We start from the raw sequence: 24,128 nt of genomic DNA, 5'->3' as shown, positions 1-24,128 counted from the left end.
TTAGCACCTGCATGATAAATTTTTTCACTTTGAACCTATGTGTCCTTATAAATGTGCCTCTTATAAACAGCATATGGTCAGGATTTGTTATTTTAATCCAGTTTGACAGTTTTTGTCTTTTAATTGGGGTGTTTAGGCCATTTAATTACGGGTAAAGGGTTTAAGGAGGCTGATTATGAAGGTCCATTCTCATGGTGTCCAATCTGTGGCCTCCCCTTCTGCACCTCAGCTTGGCTTTCTTTAGGGTGGTCCTCTTGAATGGCAGGTAGTGATGTGTTGCTTTCTAGGTAACTTAAGGAGAGGAAGGAGAAAGATGGGATATAAATTGTTGATTCTAGATACTTAACTGGTTCACTCCTTAAGCATTTGACCGTGTTCGTATGGCAGAGGTGTATGTCTGCAAAATCAATGGAAAAACCTTTCTATACACATTATCCTCTGCTGATGTTTCTTTTTTACAAATTTTGTGAGGAATGTGAAATTGCATATAGACCCGGCTTACTTGTATATGTACCTGCTTCTTTTTGGTTCCCAGAGAATAGATGAAATTATGAAGAGAACAAGGAAGAGTGATGTGTCTCTGGAAGTGAAGGTAGGCATTCAGAGTACCATTTTCATAATTCATGTTCTGAGAAGAACAGAATGGTGGAATATATACAGTGACATTGTAGGTCTCAGAGAGGATTAACCAGAAAAAAATAGGCTCTTCCTTGCTTTGTTCCTGGCTAGATTAAGGAGGCTGTAGGTCCCTGAAAGGAAAGAGGAGTCTAAGAGAGGGATTTCAGAGATGGGGTGATAACAAAAAATGTCCTCAGGGAAATGGGGGTAGGGATGCAGGGAGAAGCATTATAGTCCACAGATCAAAAAAGAGAATGGTGGCATATTGATAAGGGAAACATAGCTGATTTGTAATAACCTCAGAAAATTCAAAGCATTACCGTGGAGCAGACAGTTGGCCCAGCATGGTTCCAAATATCCTCTGATACTTTTCAAAAGCACTTACCTTTCTACATAAAGCCAACCTTCCCTCTATTTGTTTTCAGAAAGAAGACCCGAAAGTGGAGCTTCAGCCTGCTGTGTGTGTGGAAAATAAGACAAAACCAGTTGTCCCCAACAAAATAGGTGAGCGTGAGGTCTGGTTCTTAGGTTCTTCCTTTCAGGAGGTGAGGGCTCATGGCGCTTCCTGTGGGAGACTAGCACCCACGGGTCCTAAGAGCTTTATTAGTGGAAGGGGCCTGTGCACTTTCCCCTCCCTTGTGGAGTTTCCATCTCCAGCACAGGTCTGTCAGGTCCACTTGGAAACCGGCGGGTTCCTCTGTTACTCTAATAATCCCAGTGCCGGAGCCAGGCCATCTGCTGGCCGGGCTGCTTTCCGGGAAGCTTAATTGCTGGTCAGGTTCTATTAAGAACTGACTCTGTTGTTCTACGGCAGTTTCTTCTGCCTTCCAGAGTTCTAGATAGTCCAGCTCTTTTCTATCAGGTACTTAAAGCTCCTCAGGTTGGACTATTTCGTGGCAGCCAAAGTCAGAAAACGCATACCCATCTCAGAGTCACTCTTCACATTTCTCTTTACCCTTGTGGCTCGAGTCCGGGGACCTGTACAGCATATGACACCAAGCCTCCCGGGTGGGTCATGAGCCCTGCACAGACACTGATGATGTCATTTGTCATCTCTTCCCGGTGGGAAGGTGACTACATGGGGTTCTTTTTACAAAAGGTATTGCATTGTTGGTAAAGTAGAGGATTCATTGCCTCTATAGATATTTCCCCTGTTATTTCATCGTTTGGGATATTTTATGACTGACAGAATGACTTTGTGTTCTCCATCAGAAATCAATGGCTTGAACACCTGCCAGGAGGTTAATGGTGTGGAACGTGCTGCCCCAGAGACTTTCCCCCAAGATGTTTTCACTAATGGACTTAAACCAGTTGGGGGACTTGTTCACCTGGACGCCCTTGATGGGAAATCAAACAGTCTGGATGATTCAACCGAAGAAGTTCAGTCTATGGATGTGAGGTAGGTCCACTGCTTTTGCATTTGAGCCTCATCTCTTCCCCAGATACCTCTACCACCTCTTAGTTGATTTCTTCATCTTTTCCACACCCAAATCTTTCTACACACCTATAGTAGATACGGTTGCCATTCAGGAAAGCTAACAGTGGTAAATTAATATCCATGTTTTGGGTTGAGTTCCCTAGAAACAGAGCCTGGGACAGGGATTCTAGGGCATGGGATTTATCAGAAGAGAGTTCTCAGGAGAAAGGGAAGGGAGGGAAGCAGGATTGGGCAGGGGGAGTCACTAAGCAAGGATCTGGTCTCAGCTGGTCCCAGTGGAACTCTGGAGGATGGATTTCCACCAGAGAGCGCTCTGACTGCGGTAAGGGAGGCGGCCTTCATGGCACTGTGTTTGTCAGCCATCGACTGTGGAGCACCCAGGGTGGGGATGCTCCCATCAGCCAAAGGCAGTTGTCCAGAGGAAGGGCAGCAGCTGTGAGCCCATAGCAGCTGGGGGGTGGGTGCAACCACAGGCAAAGGGGATCTGGGTGGGCCACCAAAAGGGCGCACTCACTGTGTCCAGTGTCTCATGTTTAAGTAAACTTGTCATTGGAAACTTGATAAAGGAACTAATTTGCTTTCAGATCCTAACAACTTAAGGAATTCTTAACTGGTATATGTTTGTGGATAACATTGCCTGGCAAATTAATCCTGGACCAAAGGAGGGCTCAGTTAGCCCGGGGTTGGGGCAGAGGCGCTGGAACAATGCAGTGCAGGGCAGTTGGGCTGGGGGTCCTCTCTGTGACAGGAGGGAATGCCAGTATTTTGTACAAGCTCTGCCAGAGCTCCAGCCTGCCGGAGCCTACACTTATCTCCTTGCCTGTGAATACTCAGCCTCAGTCTGGGGGGAGGCAGGTGGGGAGCAGAGCCTTTCCCAGGGCACACTGACTGTAAATATCCCAGCTCGTGCACCCTGGCCTTGAGCCAGATATGGGAAAACCCAGGGTCCAGCCGCCCTGTCACCAGGAGAGCGAGTCCTGCGCAGCCTGAGAGTACGGCCTCGTCAGGCCTTGCCACCACCCGCCACCGTCATGGCAGACTTCCTGTAAGTGGTGCCACTCTGCCCCTGGGGGGGCAGGGAACTGCTGGGGCATCTTAAAGGATAACACAATACCTCCCGCCGCCGTGTCGAGGCAGTTGTGCTTATTCTTTCTGCCTCTGGGTCGGGGGGCGGGACGAGACCTGGCACTGGCCATGGTTCAAGGAAGTGAAGGAGCTTTGTGTGTGCACTGCGTTCTTGGTGTGGCCACCTCTGCACTGGAGAATGGTGACTCCTGGGGGCAGTGCCTAAGCTTGTGGCGCCATTCTGTCCTCCGCCTGCTCTGACCAGCTGTTCAAACCCTGGGAATGGAGGTGGGCAAGGCGGAGATGGGGCGGGTGTTCCCACTAATGAAGCAGTTTGCCCAGGCTCCGGGCCACCAGAAGTGGCGTCAGGTCAGCTGCTGCCCCTTAACTAGGCTCAGTGTGAGGGAGACAGATCATCTGAGCTTCTGCAGTTCAACTTGTTTTTCTAGATTCTTCTCTAAGCTCTTACGGAGGAAGAAAAAAAACCAGACAAACCTGACAGCAGCCCTACTCTGGCTGTTCAGAGAGACTCCTGGTGAGGGGACCTCAGATCCCGGCCCACCACTTATCTGAGCTAGGCCTCTGGTTCCTCCTTCCTCCTTCCACCTCTAGGGAGAGGAGAGAGAGAGAGAGACAAGGCCCGCGGTGGGGAGGGGGGGCGGGGGAGTGGAAGTCTCACTTTAGCGAGGGTGCTGTGGGAGAGATCGGCTCTGCAGGTGGCCGGGTGGGTGGCGGGGGTCCTTGCTAACGAGGTTCCGGGCCTGAGCACGGCCTCCAGGTGGCTCCGGCAAAGTCTTCCCCACGTGGTCGCCTGGGGGGAGAAACGCTTGTTGATTGCATTTTGCAGCAGAGGAAAGTGAGGTCTGGGGAGGGAAAGCTGCTCCCCAGAGGCGGTGCTGCTAGAGAGAGGCTGCACCAAGGCACCCCGTGGTGATTAGACAGCCCCCCCGCCCCCCCCCCACCGCCGTTCAGCTCACTTTCAGCTTCTGGCATTGGCTCTGTTTGCGTTTCCCATTTTAAGGGTTTCGGAAGTGCTTGGCTTCTCTGTAGTAGTGCGCTGGTGCCTGCGGGTTTTTACTTTCTTCCCATGGGCAGCGTGACCTTGGCCTTCACAGCCCTGCTCAATCTGAAACCACACACCTCAGATGGGACTTGAACCCACGGGCTGGGACTCAAACCCACTGTCTTTTAATTGAAATCGCACACCTGGTCTCAGGACTTAATGAAGCTCAGGTTCTTTATGTCTCAGCGCAGGAGGAATTCAGCGAGAGGCAAAGTGATAGGCAAGAAGTAGATTTATTAATATAGAATGCTTGTGAGGGATACAACTGTGCAGACAAGGGGGCTCTGCCCCAAGAAGTAAGTGGGAAAGCCAGTTTATTTAGGGAGATACACACTCCAGAGACAGAGCGCAGGCCATCTCAGAAGGTGAGAGGCCCTGGGAGATGCACGTTCCATAGACAGAATACGGTCAGTCTCAAAAGGCGAGAGTGACCCTGAAATATGGCGTGGTTGGTTTTTATGGGCTGGGTAATTTCATTCGCTAACAAGTGTGAGGATTATTCCAACTCTTTTGGAGAGGGGGCGGGGATTTCCAGGAATTGGGCCACTGCCTACTTTTTGGCCTTTTATGGTCAGCCTCGGAACTCTCATGGCGCCTGTGGGTTGTCCTTTAGCATATGCTAATGTATTATAATGAGGGTATAATGAGGCTCAGGGTCTAAGAGAAGTCGAATCTTCCACCATCTTGGGTCTGATCGGTTCTAACCAGTTTTTGTATCCTCAAAGGCTATGTCATTGTTTTAAAGGTTGTGCCCTAGCCCCCTTCCCTCCCGTCTCAAATCCGTTTCCCTTCTGTCAATGTCTCAGACTTAAACTAACTTGTATCTTTTATAATGTGTTACACACAAGCTCTGGCTCTAAATCCGTCTTCTCTAGAAAAGAAGAGTAGTATAACAAAATATGACAAATAGAATTAATAGTTTGTCTATCTCTCCATCTCTCTCTCTCCCTCCCTCTCTCCCTCTCCCCCTCCAGTCCTGTTTCAAAAGAAGAGCTTATCTCTATCCCAGAATTTTCACCAGTGAGTGAAATGATTCCTGGGGTATCTCTGGACCAAAATGGAACTGGTAATGCCCGAGCACTTCAAGATCTCTTAGATTTCACTGGCCCCCCCATTTTCCCCAAGAGATCCAGTGAAAATCTCAGCCTGGATGACTGTAACAAAAACCTGATCGAAGGATTTAACAGTCCTGGCCAAGAAAATACTCTGAACACCTTCTGTTGACAAATACAACATCTCTTTAATGAAAGGTACAGTCTTTTGATGATAGTCTAAATCTGTAACTCTCCAGCTGGGGTTTGTGAAGATGAGATAAACGTCACTCAGCCTCCTAGTCAGTTTTATTTTTACAAAAAGCAAACAAATGTGGACTCATGGTATGTACAAGAACTGAGATGGATTTCAAGTGAATCCTCATCTGAGAGCTTTCTGCGCCACCCCAGCATGCCCACCCCTGCTGTTCGGGGCCGGGGGGTGGGGTGCGTGTAGAAGCACTGGCTAAAAGTTTGGCCAGCTATCTGTCTCAAGTAGCAACTTTTTACAGACAATGAGAGAATGCTGTAATAGTGGTGCAAAGTAGTGTTAATAAAATGAATTTCCCCCCTGGTTTTATTCAGTGACATCCCACATCCTATCTAGAATCACTTGTATACATTGGTGAGTGTTGGGCTAAATGGTTTGCTGTCCTGTTGACTCCTCTGTTCTTGGATCATACCTGAAGGAGTAAGGGGGGAAAGAACTGAAGTTTGTGCCCTGAAGCATTCCCCTCTTTTGGCCTTTTTTTCTTGCCGAAGTGCTTCTAGAAACACTGGATTTGTGTGTACTTAGTTATACTCACCTCACATTGGATTTACTTCAGTTTGGGGCTTTTTTTTTTTTTTTTTTTTTTGGCGGTACGCGGGCCTCTCACTGCTGTGGCCTCTCCCGTCGCAGAGCACAGGCTCTGGACGTGCAGGCTCAGCGGCCATGACTCACGGGCCCAGCCGCTCCGCGGCATGTGGGATCCTCCCGGACCGGGGCACGAACCCGTGTCCCCTGCATCGGCAGGCGGACTCTCAACCACTGTGCCACCAGGGAAGCCCGGGGCTTATTTTTGAATGATGAAAAACATAATTAGAATGTGTCATCAAATACTTTCATAACTTAATTCCAATTGCTCCTCCCATTTCAGACTGAAATTTTTCTATTCTCAGCATTATCTCAGTCACCTTATTTTTTATGATATTCCACTCCTATAACAGAACTTCAATAACTGATATGATTTAGTCCAACCTTTCTATTTCTCAAATGAGGAAACAGGTTGGGGAGGCCACACGGCCGAGGTCACAGTGTCTCGCATACTTATTTCTACCTGACCTCAGCTGTTGGCTGTAGACAGTGCATTTTGGAGTTTGCTTCTCTTGGCCCTTGGGGAAGCGGTTGTGGTCCTTTCACACATGAGAGGGAATGCATGACAGGCAGTTTTTAGAATAAACCATATCCCTGGTTTGGAAGAGCAGCTGCCTTCTTGGACACTTTAAAAAATTCACCTGAGCATTCTCTTTCCCTGACAGTTACATGGATTAATATTTAGTAAGAGATTTCTCTTGTTATTAGCATACCTTGCACCCTTCGGTTCACTGACCTCACTATCAGTTAAGGACCAGAAAATCCACAAAACTTAGAAGAGTGTTCATGGCTTCTCAAATCTATTTCCTACATTTCTAACTAAAAGAAGTGCAAAATCCTTGTCCAAAAAAAGTCTTGGCTAAATAATTGTATTCATACTGCTTGTATGTTTTCATCTGTCATATAATTCTAGTTATCAAATTCTTCTCAGCCAGAGGTGGCAACGCCCCTGCTGGAAATGTGTTTGGAAAGGTGTTGGGGGTGGCTGTCACAGTGGCTGGAGGCAGCACTGGGATTTGTGACATTAAACGTCCTGCAGGTTTTAGGACAGTCCCGCGAGAGAAAATTTGACCCCCTAAAAGAATAGTCCTACACAAAATGCTGCAGCACTTCCGTTGACAGACTCTATAAGCCAAGGAAAATGCAATTACCAAGAAGGTAGAAAGTCCCATACTGCGATCATTTCAGTGAGAGAGAATAGATGCTACAACTTGCAAAATACTGTCTCTCCATTGGTTTCACCTGATTTTGGTTTTGAATTGCCACAGGTGGCGTTTGGAGAACCCATGAAGCTGCTGGTAGTCAAATCTGAGCTGCCGGCCCTCTGAAGAAGCTTCTGTCGTCCTTAACCGCTGGATTCCAAACTATTAAATCAAAATGTAACTGTATTCCTACTTAGTATGTCAAACGCTGGCCACTCTCAGTAGATCCTTGAGACGTTGGCCTTGTCGGGCTTTAGCAGAGTTCCATGTTACATTTCTATTTATGAGCTTCAGCTGCTGATAAAGCACTTCCTGTACTCTTATTAGCATAGTGATCCTCTGAATAACCCGTGTGATTTCGGCTTGGAAAGTCACCTTAGAACCATTCTTATCCCCAGACTTGGAGCATATAAACATTTAGATGTCTTTTCTTGTAAATATTCTAGACATTTACCCAGACTCTACTTAAACATATACTGAAAACTTGGGTTGCATATCTCCCTGTCTGTGTTTAGAAGGAGAAGAAATTCTGGAACATTTCCCCCATCTCTGGGGTTTCTTTGTTGGAAGTTACTATCAAGAAGCCGTGTTTTATTATTAAACTTAGCTACCTGCAAAATGTGTTGCCCCCCATTGCTCCTTGGGCGGCTAGTGGAGTGAGTCTGGCTGAGTAAGGGAGCCATTGAACAGCGTGGAAGGCCATCTGCTCCATTAGGCATATTCCTCCAGACTTGGGCATCTGAATCTCCAAGGACCTTTTCATGTTGTACCTGAAATCCTCCAAGCTGTAGTCACTCCAGACCCTCAAGTGGCTTCTGGACTGAATGAATCGTGCACCTCCTGCCCAGGTGGTTGCTTTTCATGTTGTAGCTGTTGTTTTTCTCTTGGGTCTTGGGGCTTTTGTTTGTTTGTTTACTCAACTCTAATAAAACCAGGTACAAATGAAAAGCATAGTGCTCTGAGACAGGGGCCCCTGAACTGGACCTAATATGTCACTTTAACAGGCTTGAACATAAAAACATCTGGGCGGGGGACAAATGACGGTAGAATGTATACTTTACACGTTTTGTGCCATATAATAATGTGTTTTCTTCATTTCTTGTGGTGAAATGTGACTTTCAGATTAAAATAACCTTTTCTTCTTTGAAACCTTTTTTTTTGTCTTGTACAATAAAGAGTTTGGAAAGATCCATAATTCTGACTGAGGTTTGCAACCAGGAGATACAAAAAAAGTCTCCAAAGTAATCTTGTTATGTGCTCTTAAAACCAGCTACAGTGTAAGACTGTATTAGGTATGGAAACTGTGTACGTTTGTGTATGTGTATATACTAAATAAAATACATGCCTCCAATAATACAGTGCCATAGATCTTGATGAATATCGGGGGAAAATCCCTTTTATGACAAGCACATAGAAAATGATAGCATGGTCTGACTTTCCAAAAAACGCCTTGCCATCTTTCTTATAGCCCTGTTTTGCTAAATGTCTGTTTTCTTGCAATCTGTTGTACCTCACAGCACCATTGTGATCCTGGTGATGCCTCATTTGCACGATGTGTACCTTGTGTTACCGTGAAATACATTTTCATTGAAGAGTCTGATGGTGTGCTAGTGCTTTGTTTGCTTCTGTAGGCTCGATAAAAAAAATGTGCTGAAACCAAACCAGATACCAGATTTTTGAAAACCTATTTGGAAAAAAAAAATGAAAAATCCTGTGTGGGTGTCCTTTCCCTGTCTAACTCATTAAAATTCCTCTATTGCCAGTTCCAAGTGAAACCAACTGTGGAAATAAGCTTCAGTGATGAGCTGTCCCAGGACATGATGAACTTGTAAGTATAGTAAAGTTGCTGTACTTTCATACCACTGATGCGAGGGATTGCTAGCTAGCTAAGATGCAGTTAACCTTAGTGTAATCTCCAAAAACATTCCATAGAACAATCTGGCATTTCAACAAAATTATGATGGGAATGGTGACCCCTGTTTTCCAGTAAGCTGAAACCCACACCAACTTTTTTTTTGTATCTAAATCATGGCTTGTCTACTGACTGGGAGACAATACCAGCCAAGACCAGGAGACAGGAGGGCCAGGACTGGAATGGGGATGTCGGATCCTTGTGGTAACTGCTGGGCTGCCACCTCCAAAGCCGAGGGCCCAGTTAACGCAGCTCTCCCCAGCTCTGATGACAAAGCCTCTGGTGAGGGCACACGAGTGGACATCCTCATTTTTTCCATGTGCTGGCCTTTGACAGCAGCATTATAAGTAGCTTCTGTCATCATGAGCTCTGGCCAGAGGGTCGTAGTGACGTCTAGTCACTCCTAAGAGCAATTTCTACTTTGTGAACATTCTAAATTTTTCTTAATATATACAGGTTTCCTATTAGTCAAATGCTTTTGTAATTTTTTTTCATTTGGAAAGCAAGTGTAAAGAACTAGCTTGTTTCTAGAGTTGTTATACCCATCCCCACTCTTGAGCATCACTCAGGAAGCACAATTATATAAGAAAATGGAGCGAGAGCTCTTAGGAACATTAGAAAAGAGAAAACTTTACAGATAGTCTTTTTGTGGGGAATCCATGAGAAACAACTGGGGAACTCAGAATAGTTCCACAGGGGCGCTGACTACTAAGTGAAGGAAAATCAATAGTTTTCTTACACATTAAAAGTAAACAGAAAAATGGATCCTAAAAAACTCATAAAATTCCTAGAAAGAACAAGCTTCGTCTAAAACTTGACCAGGGGACATTAGAATAAATGTAAATGGAAAGACATGCCATGCCCCCTGAATGGGAAAACCTACACACCCGAAGAAGAGTAGGTGACCCACCCTCACATTTGTGTAAATTAAATGAAGTTCCACTCCATGGGATTTCTGTTTTGCAACTTGAAAATATAACTGTACAGGGAATGCCCTGGCAGTCCAGTGGTTAGACTCAGTGCTTTCACTGCTGAGGGCCCAAGTTTGGTCCCTGGTCAGGGAACTAAGATCCCACAAGCTGTGCTGCGTGACCAAAAAAAAAAAAGATGTAATTGTACAGTTCATGTAAGAAAATGAATACAAAGCTAAGAAACTTCTAGAGTGAGTTTTTTAAAAGGGAGGCTTCCCCCAACAAACAGTCAAATGTATGGTAAAACTTCCATAATTAAAACAGTATAGTGGTTTTTTTTTGGCCTTGCCCCGCAGCTTGTGGGACCTCAGTTCCCCGACCAGGGATTGAACCCAGGCCACGGCAGTGAAAGCACGGAATCCTAACCACTAGGCCACGAGGGAACTCCCTAAAACAGTGTAGTCTGATAGAGAAATAGAATTTGGAATAGAAATAGAGATCACTGACACATCCAAGAGAGGTGAGAATTTAGTGCATGATGGGACCGGGGTGGGTTGATCATTTGTTCCTGGAGAGAGAGAGCACGTGGTTTAGTGTCTCCTGAGGGTCAGCCAAGTTCAGTGTCTCTGATGGGCTGGGGATAAGGACCCAGAAGTTAGTGAGGAAATGATAAAGTCAGGAGCGGGGTCCAAGGTGTGCGTGCCAATTATGGTTCAGGGTTTAAGTCGGGGAGATTTAGACACGAGCCTGCAAAGACCTCCAACTGATGCCTCCCCCTCCTCGGGATATGCTGTGATCTCAGGAGGTGGGAAGCAGTGGCCTCTACTCGCCATGGTTTAAGCTTCTCCTGCAGGAATGAACCTTAACAGTCAGCACGTCCTGAGATCCTGATGTACGCGAGGTGGTCCTAAGACTTGTCCAGGATGTGAGGTAGGTAGGAGAGGGTTACTTTCCCAAGGACACACAGCTGGAACTTGGCAGAGCTGGGGTTGACCCTGGGGCCACAGCTTTGGTGCCCCCAGGGGAGCTGACAGGCTCTCCTGCCCCTGAGAGCAGAAGTGTTTTGCTAGAGCAGGTGCTTATAGTGGAGAAGGGCCAGAAGCCCCATGGAGAATTGTAGTTCTGCTTCTTTTTATTTAAAAAAACTATTGAGATATCATTCACATACCATAAAAATTCCTTCCTTTTAAAGTATACAACTCTGTCTTTGATTTCTTCACAGTCATGCAACCATCACCACTATCTAATTCTAGAACCTTTTCATCTGAGCTCGCTTTTGCAAGGGTTATTATCCATATGTCTACTCACAGCAGCAGAGCTTGGCTTTACTGTTGGTTCAAGTTCCCATCATACCTGGAAGCAAGACCATGGGATTTGAAAATAGTATCCCCTAAACCAGTTGCTCCCCTTTGCCCCCTAGTCTCCAACAGGCCAGATTAGGGTGGTGTTCATCTAACTCAGTCCATGCCGGCTGTTTTGTGTTGTTTCACATTCTGTGTGCATAAATACTGGATCAGATGCCCAACGTGGGCCTTTTAGGCCGATGAGAGACATGCAGTGGTGAGCGCCTTCAGCTCCGTGGTAAGTAAGTGAGAAGTTTCTGTGCAGTAGTTAGGAAATGCCAAGTTTCATTCTTCTGGTTGGCCCTGAGGGATGGTTGAGTGCTAGGGGCAAGGTCTAAAGCAGCCAGCCTTCTGGACTTCCAAGAAAGCATTAAGGCAAGCTTTCCCCATCTCACGAAATGCAAAATGTAAGGAATAGAGTCCCAAGGAATTAAACTTTTGCTTAAAGGAACTTTGTTTTCGAATCAGAGCCCACAGCTCTCTGTTGGTTGTACTTGTCTTTGAACCGCATTTTCCTAGTAGCGCGTGCAGGCTTATCTTTGAGACAATCAGAAAGTTGTCACTACAGAGGTGATAGCTAGGAAGGCACTAGGTCCTGCACAGAGGTGATAGCTAGGAAGGCACTAGGTCCTGCACAGTAGATGTTCGAAGAGCTTGTGGGGTTGAATGCAGCCCCCGCAGTGGGTCTTCATGGTTGTTTTAGAACAAACTGAATCTTGCTGGCATCACTGGGAGGAAAGAAGCGACTCCCATTTGCTCAGTGGAACTGGCCTTCTGGAAGCTTCTCAAGGGCCACCCCTGTATGGTGACAGCTCCGATGGCTGGTATGAGGTGTTCAGTGTTCACCAATGGTAAGAAATTATCCAGAACGTGGAAATAAGGCCGAAAGATAACAGTGTGCCCTTACAAAGCCCTGTGACAGCATGGTCTCAACAAAGCAGCCCAAGGGGCCACTGAGTCTCAGGGGATGTGACGTCCTATGACTGCCTGTGTGCTGTGACCTAGAACCCAGTCTCCAGAGTTATTCACCTGTAGACAGAAAGTTGCAGATGACTTTTGTCCTATAGAAAAGCTACCTCCACAGGTTATTCCTGTTTGTCCCTGTAGAGCACTAAGCAATTTTGTATCTAACTTTGCAGTCTTCTCCAGCATTCTTTGCTCCACTAAGTATATGTGTGTGTTGCTGTGTGTATACTTACATCCAAGTGTGTGTCACAATCGGTTCTGTATCCTCCCTTGATCCGGCTTTGTCATCCTGCTCGTTAATGAGTTAAACACAGTCGGGGAGGAAGAAAATTTACCTCTACCCTTAACAGCTGCTTCTGGCTGATCTAAGAATTAAATCGACGTGAGACAGACTAACAGGAGAAAGTCAACTTTAATTTCATCTATATGGGAACTCCACATACATGAGAGGGTCAGAGACCCCACATTTATGAAAGGTTCGAAGACAGAAAGGTAAACTGAGGTCCCTGTGCCATCCGAGCTGAGGAGTGGGATAGCGGCTGGGGGCTTCCCAGGACAGGAGCGTCGCCCAAAGAATGATAAGAAGAGCAGCTGTTTGGTATCAATAATTAGATGTTTGTCCTGCCATATAGATGGAGGTACTTAGATAAAATTTATTTCTGCTAATAACTCTTCTCTGGTCAAGAGAAAACAGCAACAATTTAAATTCTTCTAGGTAGTCAAAGGAGGGCAGTAGTTTCTCTTGAATCCGCAGGGTCTCAGTGACCTTTAGCTGAAAATAATCCTCATGCGAATGTGGCACATTTGGGGGAGGCTCGCTCTGAACCTCAACAACACATTTTTGCCACCTGCTCACTGTACATTTACGTCGCAAGTATGCTTTTAACCTTTGCGAAGTTGTACTTTGACAGTGAGGATGCCTTAAGTCCTCAGCAAGCTTTGGGAAAGTTTAAGCAGCTGCTCTAATGGCTTTAAAGGTTCATATTAAATGCTAGTGTCACGGATGTCATGGTGTGCCACCTACACGGCCCTCCCTTTTAGGACTGAGGTATTTGTCTTTCGGGATGTCTCCTTCCGGATGCTGGAGGTACAGTTTGCTGAGGTTTGTTGGTGGAGTTCCTTTCTAAGAATTGCCCTTGACTGAAGGAGGCTGCCTCACCAAGGTTAAATCCCCTCACTTGGACAGCCAATGGATAGGCTGGATCCTGACTGGATTGCTCAGGTATATGAAGACCCTTGCCTCAAGGTAGGACAACTCAGAAGGGTTGTCCCAGCTTCAGAGCTCCCTGTGGGTTCACCCGAGGCCTTTGTTGAGAACGTATTGCAGCCCAAGTTCTGGCTGCTGCTTCCTTCACTCCCCTGCCCCCCTCCCCCAGCACTCCCCATGCCCTTCCTGTGTGCAACTGGTCTCAGAGCCTGTTCCTGGAGAACCGGACCCGAGCCAGCTAGGCAGTGTGCTAAGAGCTTTCCACGCATTCTCTCCCTTAGCCTTCAGAAGGGCTTTCTGAGATAAGCACTGCTGTTGCCATGTTCACTTTACCATGAGGTAAAGACAGGTGAAGTCCCGTCATGTACAGCCAGGAAGTACGCAGCTGGGCTCCAAACCCAAGGTTTCCTTTGGAGCCTGTGCTTGCCCTGGCCCACCATACTTCCAAGTTCCTGCCTGGGAAATCACACAGGCTTATCCCCTAGAGGCTCTTGCCAGTCGACACATCTCCTAGTTATATTTGCAGGTTTCCCAATTGAGCTCAACCAGCTTCCCTCGCCAGCAGTTGTTGCTGATTTTGCAAATCCCTGGGCATCTTCTGCTGAGGGGATTTGGTCTGTCTGTTGCTCAGTTCCAGCAGAATACCTGCACCCTCCATCTGGGAACATGGACAGTTGGTAGGATAGTTTTTTTTTCCTCATCCAGGAGGAAAGCCATGTCATAAATGCTCACTTATTAAGCACGTATGTGTGAATACCTACTCCCTACTCTGTGCCAAGCAGTTTGCTAAGGATGAGGATAGAGCAGAGAACGAGACCAGATATTGTCCCCACCTTCCTGGAGCCCATAGTCTAGCAGGGAAGAGAGACAGTAGACAATTTAACAAGTTCTTATTTGCAGTTGTGATGGGTGATGAGGTCAGGTTTGCTGTTATACATTTTCATATTATTACAGTTTGCGATGAGACATTTATTTGTGTGATTCTTGGAGTAATGTCTTGTCTATCTCCCTCACTGTAAGCCTCCTGATAGCAGGGCTGCCATATTCCTACTACCTAACACAGGTATTCAGTAAATATTTGTGAGTGAGTAAACACAGTTGTTACTGAGAAAAGTTTTGGATTCAAATCCATGGCCTCTGATCTACATATCCTTCTGCCAGACCCACATTCTATCATGAGATGACAGTCTCAAGGATCCTGGTTTTTGTCTCTGCATTGGATCCTCAGCACCTAGAATGGCACCTGCCACAGACGAGCCCCACGATAAATCTTTGCTGAATGAATTTTTTAAAATTGAGAATAAGTGTACTAGTTTTGATCATTCCACTATACACGACGCAAAGTAGCTTCAATATTAAGGTTATTTAGGAATCACACATAATATGTAAGAAGCTCCAAAGACAGCTAAATGACATCAGGATTCTGGGGCAGCACTTTTTTGAGTTTCTTGCCTCTTAGGAAGGCTGCTATGGCACCAGCATCCCATCCTCAATGCCACTGTGTCAAAGTTGTGAAAAAGTTAGTGGCAGGCTGCCCTTTCTACTGCTTCCTCCTTCTATCAGGGAGGAAACTCTTTCCCGGAAGCTCCCAGAAGATTTCTGCTTCCCTTTGGCCAGTACTAGGTCTTACATCGACCCCTAAGCTAATCACTGGCCGAAGGGAAGGAGATGACCACGTGTATTAGTGAAGGTAATGCTGGCTTCTATAACAACCCCACCCTCCCCGCAAGATGCACGATGTCCCAAATACAATAGAACTTTTTTCTCCCTCCTGGGAAGTCCAAAACAGATATCCTTTATTTATTTTATCTATTTAAAAAAATTTTTTTTTTTTTTTTGCGGTACGTGGGTCTCTCACTGTTGTGGCCTCTCCCGTTGCGGAGCACAGGCTCTGGACGCACAGGCTCATCGGCCATGGCTCATGGGCCCAGCCGCTCCGCGGCATGTGGGATCTTCCCGGACCGGGGCACGTACCCGTGTCCCCTGCATCGGCAGGGGACAACCACTGCGCCACCAGGGAAGCCGCAGATATCCTTTATTACAACTCTCTTTTGAGTGGTAATTCAGGGACTAGGCCCCTTCCATCCTGTAGCTCCCTCATCTTCCAATTTTGTCATGTTTTTCTGCATTAAGCTGACAGAATAGGGAAAGAGAATGGAGAAGACACACTGCTTTCCAACCACCTTGGCCTCTAAGGGACATGTATCATTTCCACTCACATTTCATTGATAAGAACTAGTCACGTGGCCCCACTTAGATGCAAGGGATGCTGGGAAGTATAGTCCCTGGCTGCTTTGTTTCTTACCAGGGATAGTACTATTCTGTGTAAGGGAGAGCACCAGTACTGGGTTGGCCAAAAAGTTCGTTTGGGTTTTTCCATAAGCTCTTATGGAAAAAGCAGAAGAAACTTTTTGGCCAACCCAATATTTTGGTGGCTAGTTAGTTGTCTCTGCTATGCCATGACTGGCTGAGACCAGAGCCGTCCAATGGAAATATAGTGGGATCCACATTTGTCATTTTCAATTTTCAAGTAGAGGGCCTGGGAAGAGAGGAGCAATAAATATTTTGACTGTATTATTATGAAATCTACCACAGGGTCCATTATGTTCTCTTTCCCTACCAGTCTAAGGGAGAGTGAAAATTGGTGTGAACATTTAAGAAGAAGTTGTGGAGTACCTAACAAATATGGAGTTAAACAAAGCAAATTTATCAGGCAGATGAAAGGTTTGAGAGCTCAGTGACTTTTGAACTGGTGTCTGGGTTGTGCCGGGACACAAAACCAGACCTGCTTATGGTAGAAAAGATATGTGAACTGAATCCATCAAGGATCTGGGCAAGAGCTTCCGGGGGAACACTAAAGATTTAAATAAGGTGAGTAATGAACTTTTAAACAATTAATCTTATTTTGCAGTAAGATTAAGTTTTAAACCTAACCTCACCATTCCTTTTTTGCCTTGCATCAATGTAGGTAGTTCACATCAATCAAAAAAAGTTTTTTTCAAAATAATTGCTGACTTTTGACACCTTGTTTTAAAACCACAAATATTGTATTGCTTTCAGAACCGGGGCCAAGCTGCTTCACATATTGCATTACAAAAGAGTTCATCAGAAATAATTTATGGAACCAGAGGGCTGGTAGCAGCTACCAAATCTTGCTTAGGAATTTGTCCTCCATCTCAGTAGGAAAACAGACATAAAGGCAGTGACTAGAATGAGCAAAAAGGAATCTGCAGCATAAGCCTGTCTAAAAACATTTTCTTCCAAATAATATAAATCATTTCTGTCTGTGCTCCACTGTTGACAAAGCCCTTTAAAAAGTAAAGGTAAGGAAAGGACAGTGACCACAAAAAAGTGCCTGTATCATGGGATGGAAGAAAAAGAGGAGGGATCAGGGCCAGCTAAGCATTATACATCAAATTTCACTGACAGTATTAAGCAACATAGCCAAAGTCAGATACTTAAGGAAAGAGAAAATTCACCTGGTCTGTCAGTCCTGACTTATAAACACTAATGTAGATGCTGAAGCCATGACCAACACAATACAAACCATCTAGACAAAAACTATGAGAAAAATCTGGGCCAACAGCATTGTCAAGGGATGAGAAAGCTATTCGTCCTACTTCTTCCTAATTATCTTATTCTCACATCAGCATTTAAAAAAGAAGGCTATACAGAAGGATGGCTGGAGATACATATCAGGGCAGCTGGCAGGTTTCCCCAGAAAACAGTGTCCCTCCAAAAAATGACAATAGGCACTTGATCTAAGTCTGTATCAAAGCATGATATTCATTCTCTCTCTCTCTTGCTCTTTTAATATGACTTTTTTTTCTGGCTTAAGAATTAGTAGTTTAAAAACTACTCAATTTTATCAAGTCTCTATGTCCATCTTCTGGTTTACAGGAAATACAAGCCATAGAGAAGTGGTTCTCAAACTTGAGCATGCTTCAGAATCTCCTGGAGGGCTTGTTGAAACTATGCTGGGCCCCACCCCCAGAATTTCTGATTCAGCTTTAAAGCAGAAGCTTTAAGATCCAATGTATGGTCCCACTGTTGCTCCTTTTCTTCTGGTATGACACCAGTAATGTCTCAGATAGCATCAATTTCTTCACCCTGGGTCCCAGACAGAAGAACCAAAGCTGACCCATGATGGACTTGAAATATAAGTGAAAAATAAGCATTCGTTGCTATAAGCCACTGAGATTTGGGGTTTGTTATCATAGCGTAATTTATTCTTACTAATATAGAGCCCTTGTATTAAGCATACTTGGCATTCTAGAGCAGGTTTGGCTTTGCATGAAAATCAAAGAAAAAATAAATGGAAAGGCAGATAATATTTCATTTCTCTTAGGCTTGTTCTGCCTCTGTATGTGTGTGTGCTATTCATATACATAATCAAGAGCTATGAAACCTTATGCAAACTACTTAACCTCTCTGTCCACAGAAGCAGCATGTAGGGCGAGGGCCATCTCCTTGTGCTTATTATTAACCAGTAATAAGTCTGAACAAAAATCACCTTGTTCAAAGATGAATCAAGAGAATGTATTGATATATATATATATATATTTTGTATACTTCATTATATATGTGTGTGTATGTATGTGTGTATATATATATATATATATATATTTGTGAAATATAAAACCTAATCGTGGAAGAGAAAGAAGAGCATACTTATGAAAATGAATGACTACGGAATCCAAAAGAGGAATTTTATGACCGGTTTACCATCCTTTTGCAAGAAGGTAGGCTTTCTATAAAACCAGAACAGAAATTCATAAGGAAATGAAACGGTGAGATGGAAAGTCAATAGGATGAGTTGAAAGAGAAGGATGGGGTGGGGGGGAGAGAAGGAAATGACGGAAGGAAACAAAATTATCAATAATAGAAATTGAGTAAAAACAGAGGCAGAAATAATGCTTTTGGAAATCTTATCGGTAACACTGAAAGCAGATTGGAGGTCTACCAGAATGCTGAAAAACGGTAAACAGATGAAAACGATAAAACAGATGTTTACCACAAATAATTGCTCTTCCTAAAAGAGAGACCAGAACAAATGGAGCAAAAACAATTCTTGAAGGTAGAATGGAAGAAAACCTTCCTGAACTGAAGCAGATTAAAAGGTCCCACACCTTTTAACCAGACAGAAGGGATAATATGTGCAATGGAGTATTCATCTTAAACAGCAAACATTTCAGTATAGCCAGGGCATTGAGTGCAAAGAGGAGAGAAGTTAGAGAGGTAAGTATGAACCAGATAATCAAAGGCCTCATATACTATGCTGGGGAATTTCTCTCTGCAAAACAGGAAGCAAAAATCATGTATGAAGAGAGGGAAATGATCACTGGTATGGGGCTTAAAGAGAGTGGTAAGGGTTAGTAACAGCAATTACTGGAAATGAGAGTGGTCACATAAAAGGATTCCTAAGAGGCACCAAGGCTGTCCACTGCGGTGAGTCTCCATAAATTTGTAGTGGTATCATTCTATTATAGTTGTGTGGCTTTTTCCTCCCAAGTAGTGCTTGGAAACATAGACGTGGGTATGGAAAATGCAGATAACTGGAATGTTTCAAGGTGGTGGTTTGATGTTGGGACGTATCAAAGGGCAATCAAGGGGCTCTGCCTACAAGAGTGGTTGAAGTCAAAGGCCATGGGCTTCAGTCAGGTAGAAGGTTCAGGGGATGTGAGAGCTCTGTGGTTTTTGAAGAACAAGTATATTGGGACTAAGGGAGAGATAGGACTATGAGGATGAGGATTGTGTCCAAATAAATGGGGTTGGTAAACTTAAGGTTTTAGCCATGAAGCAGTATAAAGTGATGGATGTCTAGATTTTATAGAATGGGTACCTGGGAATGTGTGGATTAAGTAGAGGTAAAGTCATTTGGACCGAGGAAGTTAAGGAAACATGGCTTAGTCATGGGTGTTGGTTTCATCAGGATGATGGCAGTAATTCAGATGGAGAGGAAAACTAATGCAGTCAGTAGACGACAGTGACAAGGGAGGGTAGAAGGTCCACCAGATGGGGTGGACCCTGAAAGAGAAATCTTGCAAGGGGTAAAAAGAACATCAAAGTGTCAAGTGAGAAAGCTCCAAGAGTGAGGATATGCTACCTTTGGGGTGATGGATGGAGTGTGGGAGGAGAGAAATCAAAAGAGCAGGTAAGGGCTTCCCTGGTGGCGCAGTGGTTGAAAGTCCGCCTGCCAATGCAGGGGACGCGGGTGCGTGCCCCGGTCCGGGAAGATCCCACATGCCGCGGAGCGGCTGGGCCCGTGAGCCATGGCCACTGAGCCTGCACGTCCGGAGCCTGTGCTCCACAGCAGGAGAGGCCACAGCAGTGAGAGGCCCGCGTACCAAAAAAAAAAAAGAGCAGGTAAAAATGAGTATTTTGAATTGCACGGTGGAGGGATGTTGGTACCATTAACCTATTTGGGAGGTACAGAGGGGAGGTTTTGTTTTCTGGGTACAAGCTTGATTTGAGGCCATGGGGAATAGTTAGAGATTGAGTAGGCAGGAGAGAGGCCACAGCCTTGCTGGTTCAGATAGGCTGGCTCTGGAAGGGCTTTGAGGGACAAGCCAGGGGCTGGAAGGCTGTGGCTTATCTGCTCCGCTCATCTGCACAACGCTGGAAGGCCCACGGCACCAAGCTCCTGCCTCTGACTGAGGGGTGAACTCCGATCTCTGACCCTTAACCCCGAGGATCCATGGACCAGTACGCCCAGTGTGTTCTTTCCTTCCCGGCGGGCGGGCGGCAGATGGCGCATGCGCCCTGGACAGAGAGGCAGAGGTGGGAACGGCCGGCAGAGGGCGCAGGCGCTCTTGGCCGGAGCCTCCCGGGCGGGGCAACCCTCGCTGGGAAAGAGTTGAGAGCAGAGGTCGGTGGGAAAGCGGGCTCCGCGCTGGGCAGCGGGCAGTGGGCGTGGCTAGGACGGGGGCGGGGCGAGGCGGTTCCGGAAGGAAGTGGTTCCGGGTCCCGCGGCCCAGCTGCGGGAGCTGTGGTGCGGCTCCTGTGTGAGGCGGCGGCCGTGTGAGGGGCGAGGCCTGAGGGTTCGGCGGCGGCGGCGGCGGCGGCGGGAACTTCTCGGTCGGGTGAGCGGCCCTGGGGGGCGGGCGGCGCGAGGAGGTCCCGGCCTGCGGGGAGGGCGTGTCCGTCGCATGGGAGGGGCGGTTCTTGGGTGGCGGGTGGGGCGGCGGGGAGGATGCGGAGGCCCAGCTCGGGATCTCGGGGGACTGCTCCCCTGCCCCTGCCTCTGGCCACCGGACCGGTGCCTTATTTTAGACGTGGCGACCCGGGCACCTGCTGCCGAGGCTCCCGATCCTCGCCCATTGTCCGCAGGCTTCTGTCCCCGGCGATTTGGAGTGTCTGTCATGGAGCCGGGGGGAGGGCGGGGCGGTGTCCAGGGACGGTGCCCTTTTCCCAGAGGCGGCTCTGGACGCATCGCCTGCGGGACCCGAGCCGAGGAGCCCCCGCTTTGTCCTTCTCCGGAGGTTCTCCTGCCGCGCAGCGGCATCTTCTCCGGTAACGTCCAGAATGAGTAGTGAAGGCTGCTCTTTATCCTGCATTGTAAAGTAAAACTTGTCTTTTTAGAAACGTATACTGAAAATTGGCGCATCTCCTGTGCTTCTTTAGGGTGTATTAGGAAACTGGGCCGGCCACTGTCAGGATTGTCCTGTCGGTAGGTCGGGAGGGAAAGAAACGTGAGAGAAACTTATCCTCCCAAATATTTTCCTGCCGAGGTGCTTTTCGAGCTGCCTCTTAGGTGACTGCTTTTCTTTTCTGGAATAAAGTAAAAACTACAGGTAGAAATCAAGAAAGTCTCTCATACTTCTGGCCAGGCAACCTTTTTAACGTTTTTCTGTATGCGAACTGGTACGAATGAAAGACTGGAATTTGAAAAGAAAAGGTTTTGATGTGGATTCATGGTGAGTGCTTTATTTTTCAATGGTGTTTTAATGATAACGGTATAGAATGCTTTATTTTTTCATGTGGTATTTTTTAAAATGGCTGCTAAAATGTTCATTTGAAAGCCCTGCCCTTGCACACCCTCCCCAGAAGCCTTTAAAATGTCTGATTAGAAACATTTAGTCATATTTATATACAAAATTTCTAAAATATGCAAAACCACGGTGAAGAAGGTGCACTCTTTAACCATTCAAGTATCCATTGTGAATATAGGTACACTGAGGATGCCCCTCCAGTCTTTTTCCATGCAGAGACGAATGCATGAATTTTTCTAAAGTGGATTCTTTTTGGTAACTGTTTTTCTTTTCCTGGCTACGTAGCATGCCATTATTTGGCTGCAGTAATTTATTTAGTCGGTTTTTTTATTCTCAGTTTTTCACTACTTAAACACATTGTTGGTGAATTGTAAAACCTGCACGTCCGTGATTACTTCCTTAGTGTACATTCCTAGATGATAGAATTGTTGGGTTTTTTAATGTGAATTTCCCTCTGGAAAGGATGTGCTATTTTGCACTCCCACCAACAATCTGTGAGTGTCCTTTTCCCCACCCTAGCAAAAGGCAACATTTAAAGGATTTCTATAAGAACACTTTGGGGCCACTTATATTCTTCTCCAACCAAGTACAGGTATCCTTCTCTGGCTATCACCTCTTTTTTTTTTCCTTCTTATTTGTTGATGGCAATTTGGTTTCTCATCTTCTATTTCACCTTTACCAGTTTAGTAAAGAAGGGTTATCTAAGTGGGGCAAAGGCATTATAAAGTGAACAGATTTGAAGTCAGGGCTTCCTTGAATTCCAGTATATCTGATTACCTTGAACATGTCACTTACCTTTTCTAAGGGACTATTTCCTCAACTCTGAATTAGAGATTATAGTGCCTTTGCCTTACCTTTCTTACAGGGTGATTTTAAGGGTCAAATGAGACATTTATGGAGAGTATATTTAAACATACTTTGTCTCATTGCTAATTATTGCCATCTTGTAAAAATTTCAGAGCACATAAGCATCTTGATTTTTTAATGTAAATTTCTGAATTCAGAAAGCTGTTCTGGGCTTCCCTGGTGGCGCAGTGGTTGAGAGTCCGCCTGCCGATGCAGGGGACACGGGTTCGTGCCCCGGTCCGGGAAGATCCCACGTGCCGCGGAGCGGCTGGGCCCGTGAGCCATGGCCGCTGAGCCTGCGCGTCCGGAGCCTGTGCTCCGCAACGGGAGAGGCCACAACAGTGAGAGTCCCGCGTACCACACACACAAAAAAAGCTGTTCTGTGATACCCTTTGCCCCCACTCACCCCTTAAATTTGAAGTATTATAATGCTGCCCTAGATTATATTGAAAATGATATCAGAGTTATGAAATTAGGTGAATGAATGAATCCACACATGTTGAAGGAGAAAATATTTAAAGGCACTGTATATAAAGCTGAGGGGGACAGATAAAAAGCTAAATAAAACACAATCCTTGGGATCATGATAAATAAAACATAGTCTTTGTGCCCTACAGGCTACAGAATATCCAGGCAGCTAGGGAGCATAAAAGCTGCTTTCCAAATTTAGATGGCAATTTTAGATGTGTTGCAGGATGTCAACTATTCTCAAGTGTGCTAAAGTCCAATTCTGCTGACCGAGCATCTACGCAAATGACCAGGCAGTCTCTTCAGAGTCATCTTTATGAAGGTAGGAGTTGCAAGGTGGGGAAGTGTTAGTATTGGAGTCTGAGAACCTGGATGCTGATTTTACGTCTTTCTCTTGGGGCAGGTTGGTTAACTTTTATGAGGATTGGTCTCTTCACCTGTGAAATGGAGGTAATTCCAGCTTCCTCAAAGGCTTCTGAGGATTAAAGGCTTGAGATAGTGTTTGCAAAACACTTAGTGAACTAGGAAGTACTGATACTCATGTGATCCTTCTTAGCTAGTGAAGACTGAGCTTCTCTAGTGAAGAAACTAGGACTCTTCCAACTTTGTGTGGCTTGCCTCTAGCAGTCACTGGCACTCAGCAATGTTTGCCAAATTAACATAAAATGTGACCGCTGATAAAAATTCAGTCTGGACCTTTGAAGAAGGTAATATGTAAATGTGGAATATTGGGAGAGGTTGACTACATTATTTGGAGTTGATATTAGGAATCAAAGGAAACATTGAACTAATTGGACCTAGACTCATTCCTACTATGACTGTCATTCTACATTATGTCCCCAATGCCATGCACATAGTCTCTCCTTAACAACATTAAACCTGCTCAAGTTGCTCCCATTTCAAAACCTCTTCCCTAGACCCCTGTCACCCAGCTGCAACCCAGTTTCTCTCCTCCCATGCCAGACAAACTTGTTAGAAGGCGTTGGTATTAATTGGCTTTCTCAGTTTCCTTACCTTCCACTTAGTCCTCAAGCCATGTATTAACACTTTTCATTTCTTTTATTGGGTCTCTATGCAGCTGTTGCCATAAAAGTCTTCTATTTTTTTTTTTTTTTTTTTGCGGTACGCGGGCCTCTCACTGCTGTGGCTTCTCCCGTTGTGGAGCACAGGCTCCGGACGCGCAGGCTCAGCGGCCAGGGCTCAGGGGCCCA

At 45.7% G+C, this 24,128-nt stretch overlaps 2 protein-coding genes across 27 annotated transcripts in view; both read left to right on the top strand.

Moving 5' to 3' along the window:
* The window catches only part of MAP7D2 (MAP7 domain containing 2), a 107,994-nt gene extending 99,124 nt beyond the window's left edge, over window positions 1–8,870 (top strand). For all 4 annotated transcript variants that reach the window (XM_012537880.3, XM_049704728.1, XM_012537881.3 and 1 more), the window contains 5 exons: window positions 536–592; window positions 1,044–1,122; window positions 1,831–2,017; window positions 5,159–5,434; window positions 7,340–8,870. In XM_012537880.3, the coding sequence (XP_012393334.3) occupies window positions 536–592; window positions 1,044–1,122; window positions 1,831–2,017; window positions 5,159–5,408 (573 nt within the window). In that variant the 3' untranslated portion in view covers window positions 5,409–5,434; window positions 7,340–8,870. The remainder of the gene's footprint in view (window positions 1–535; window positions 593–1,043; window positions 1,123–1,830; window positions 2,018–5,158; window positions 5,435–7,339) is intronic.
* Window positions 8,871–9,036: 166 nt separating this feature from the next.
* The window catches only part of BCLAF3 (BCLAF1 and THRAP3 family member 3), a 76,909-nt gene continuing 61,817 nt past the window's right edge, over window positions 9,037–24,128 (top strand). For 8 of the 23 annotated variants that reach the window (XR_004478772.2, XR_007474807.1, XM_049704744.1 and 5 more), the window contains exons 1-2: window positions 22,608–23,239; window positions 23,321–23,367. The gene's annotated coding sequence lies outside the window, so the exon portion shown is untranslated. Of the gene's footprint in view, window positions 9,102–19,893; window positions 20,695–20,785; window positions 21,529–21,550; window positions 23,240–23,320; window positions 23,368–24,128 lie in introns of those variants that run through there. The other 15 variants (XR_007474808.1, XR_007474805.1, XR_007474806.1 and 12 more) reach the window with 10 other exon arrangements.

The sequence above is a fragment of the Orcinus orca genome, chromosome X (assembly GCF_937001465.1).
Source record: "Orcinus orca chromosome X, mOrcOrc1.1, whole genome shotgun sequence".
Taxonomy (NCBI): domain Eukaryota; kingdom Metazoa; phylum Chordata; class Mammalia; order Artiodactyla; family Delphinidae; genus Orcinus; species Orcinus orca.
Note: the sequence above shows the minus strand (reverse complement) of the source record. Positions and strands in the feature narration are given on the sequence as shown.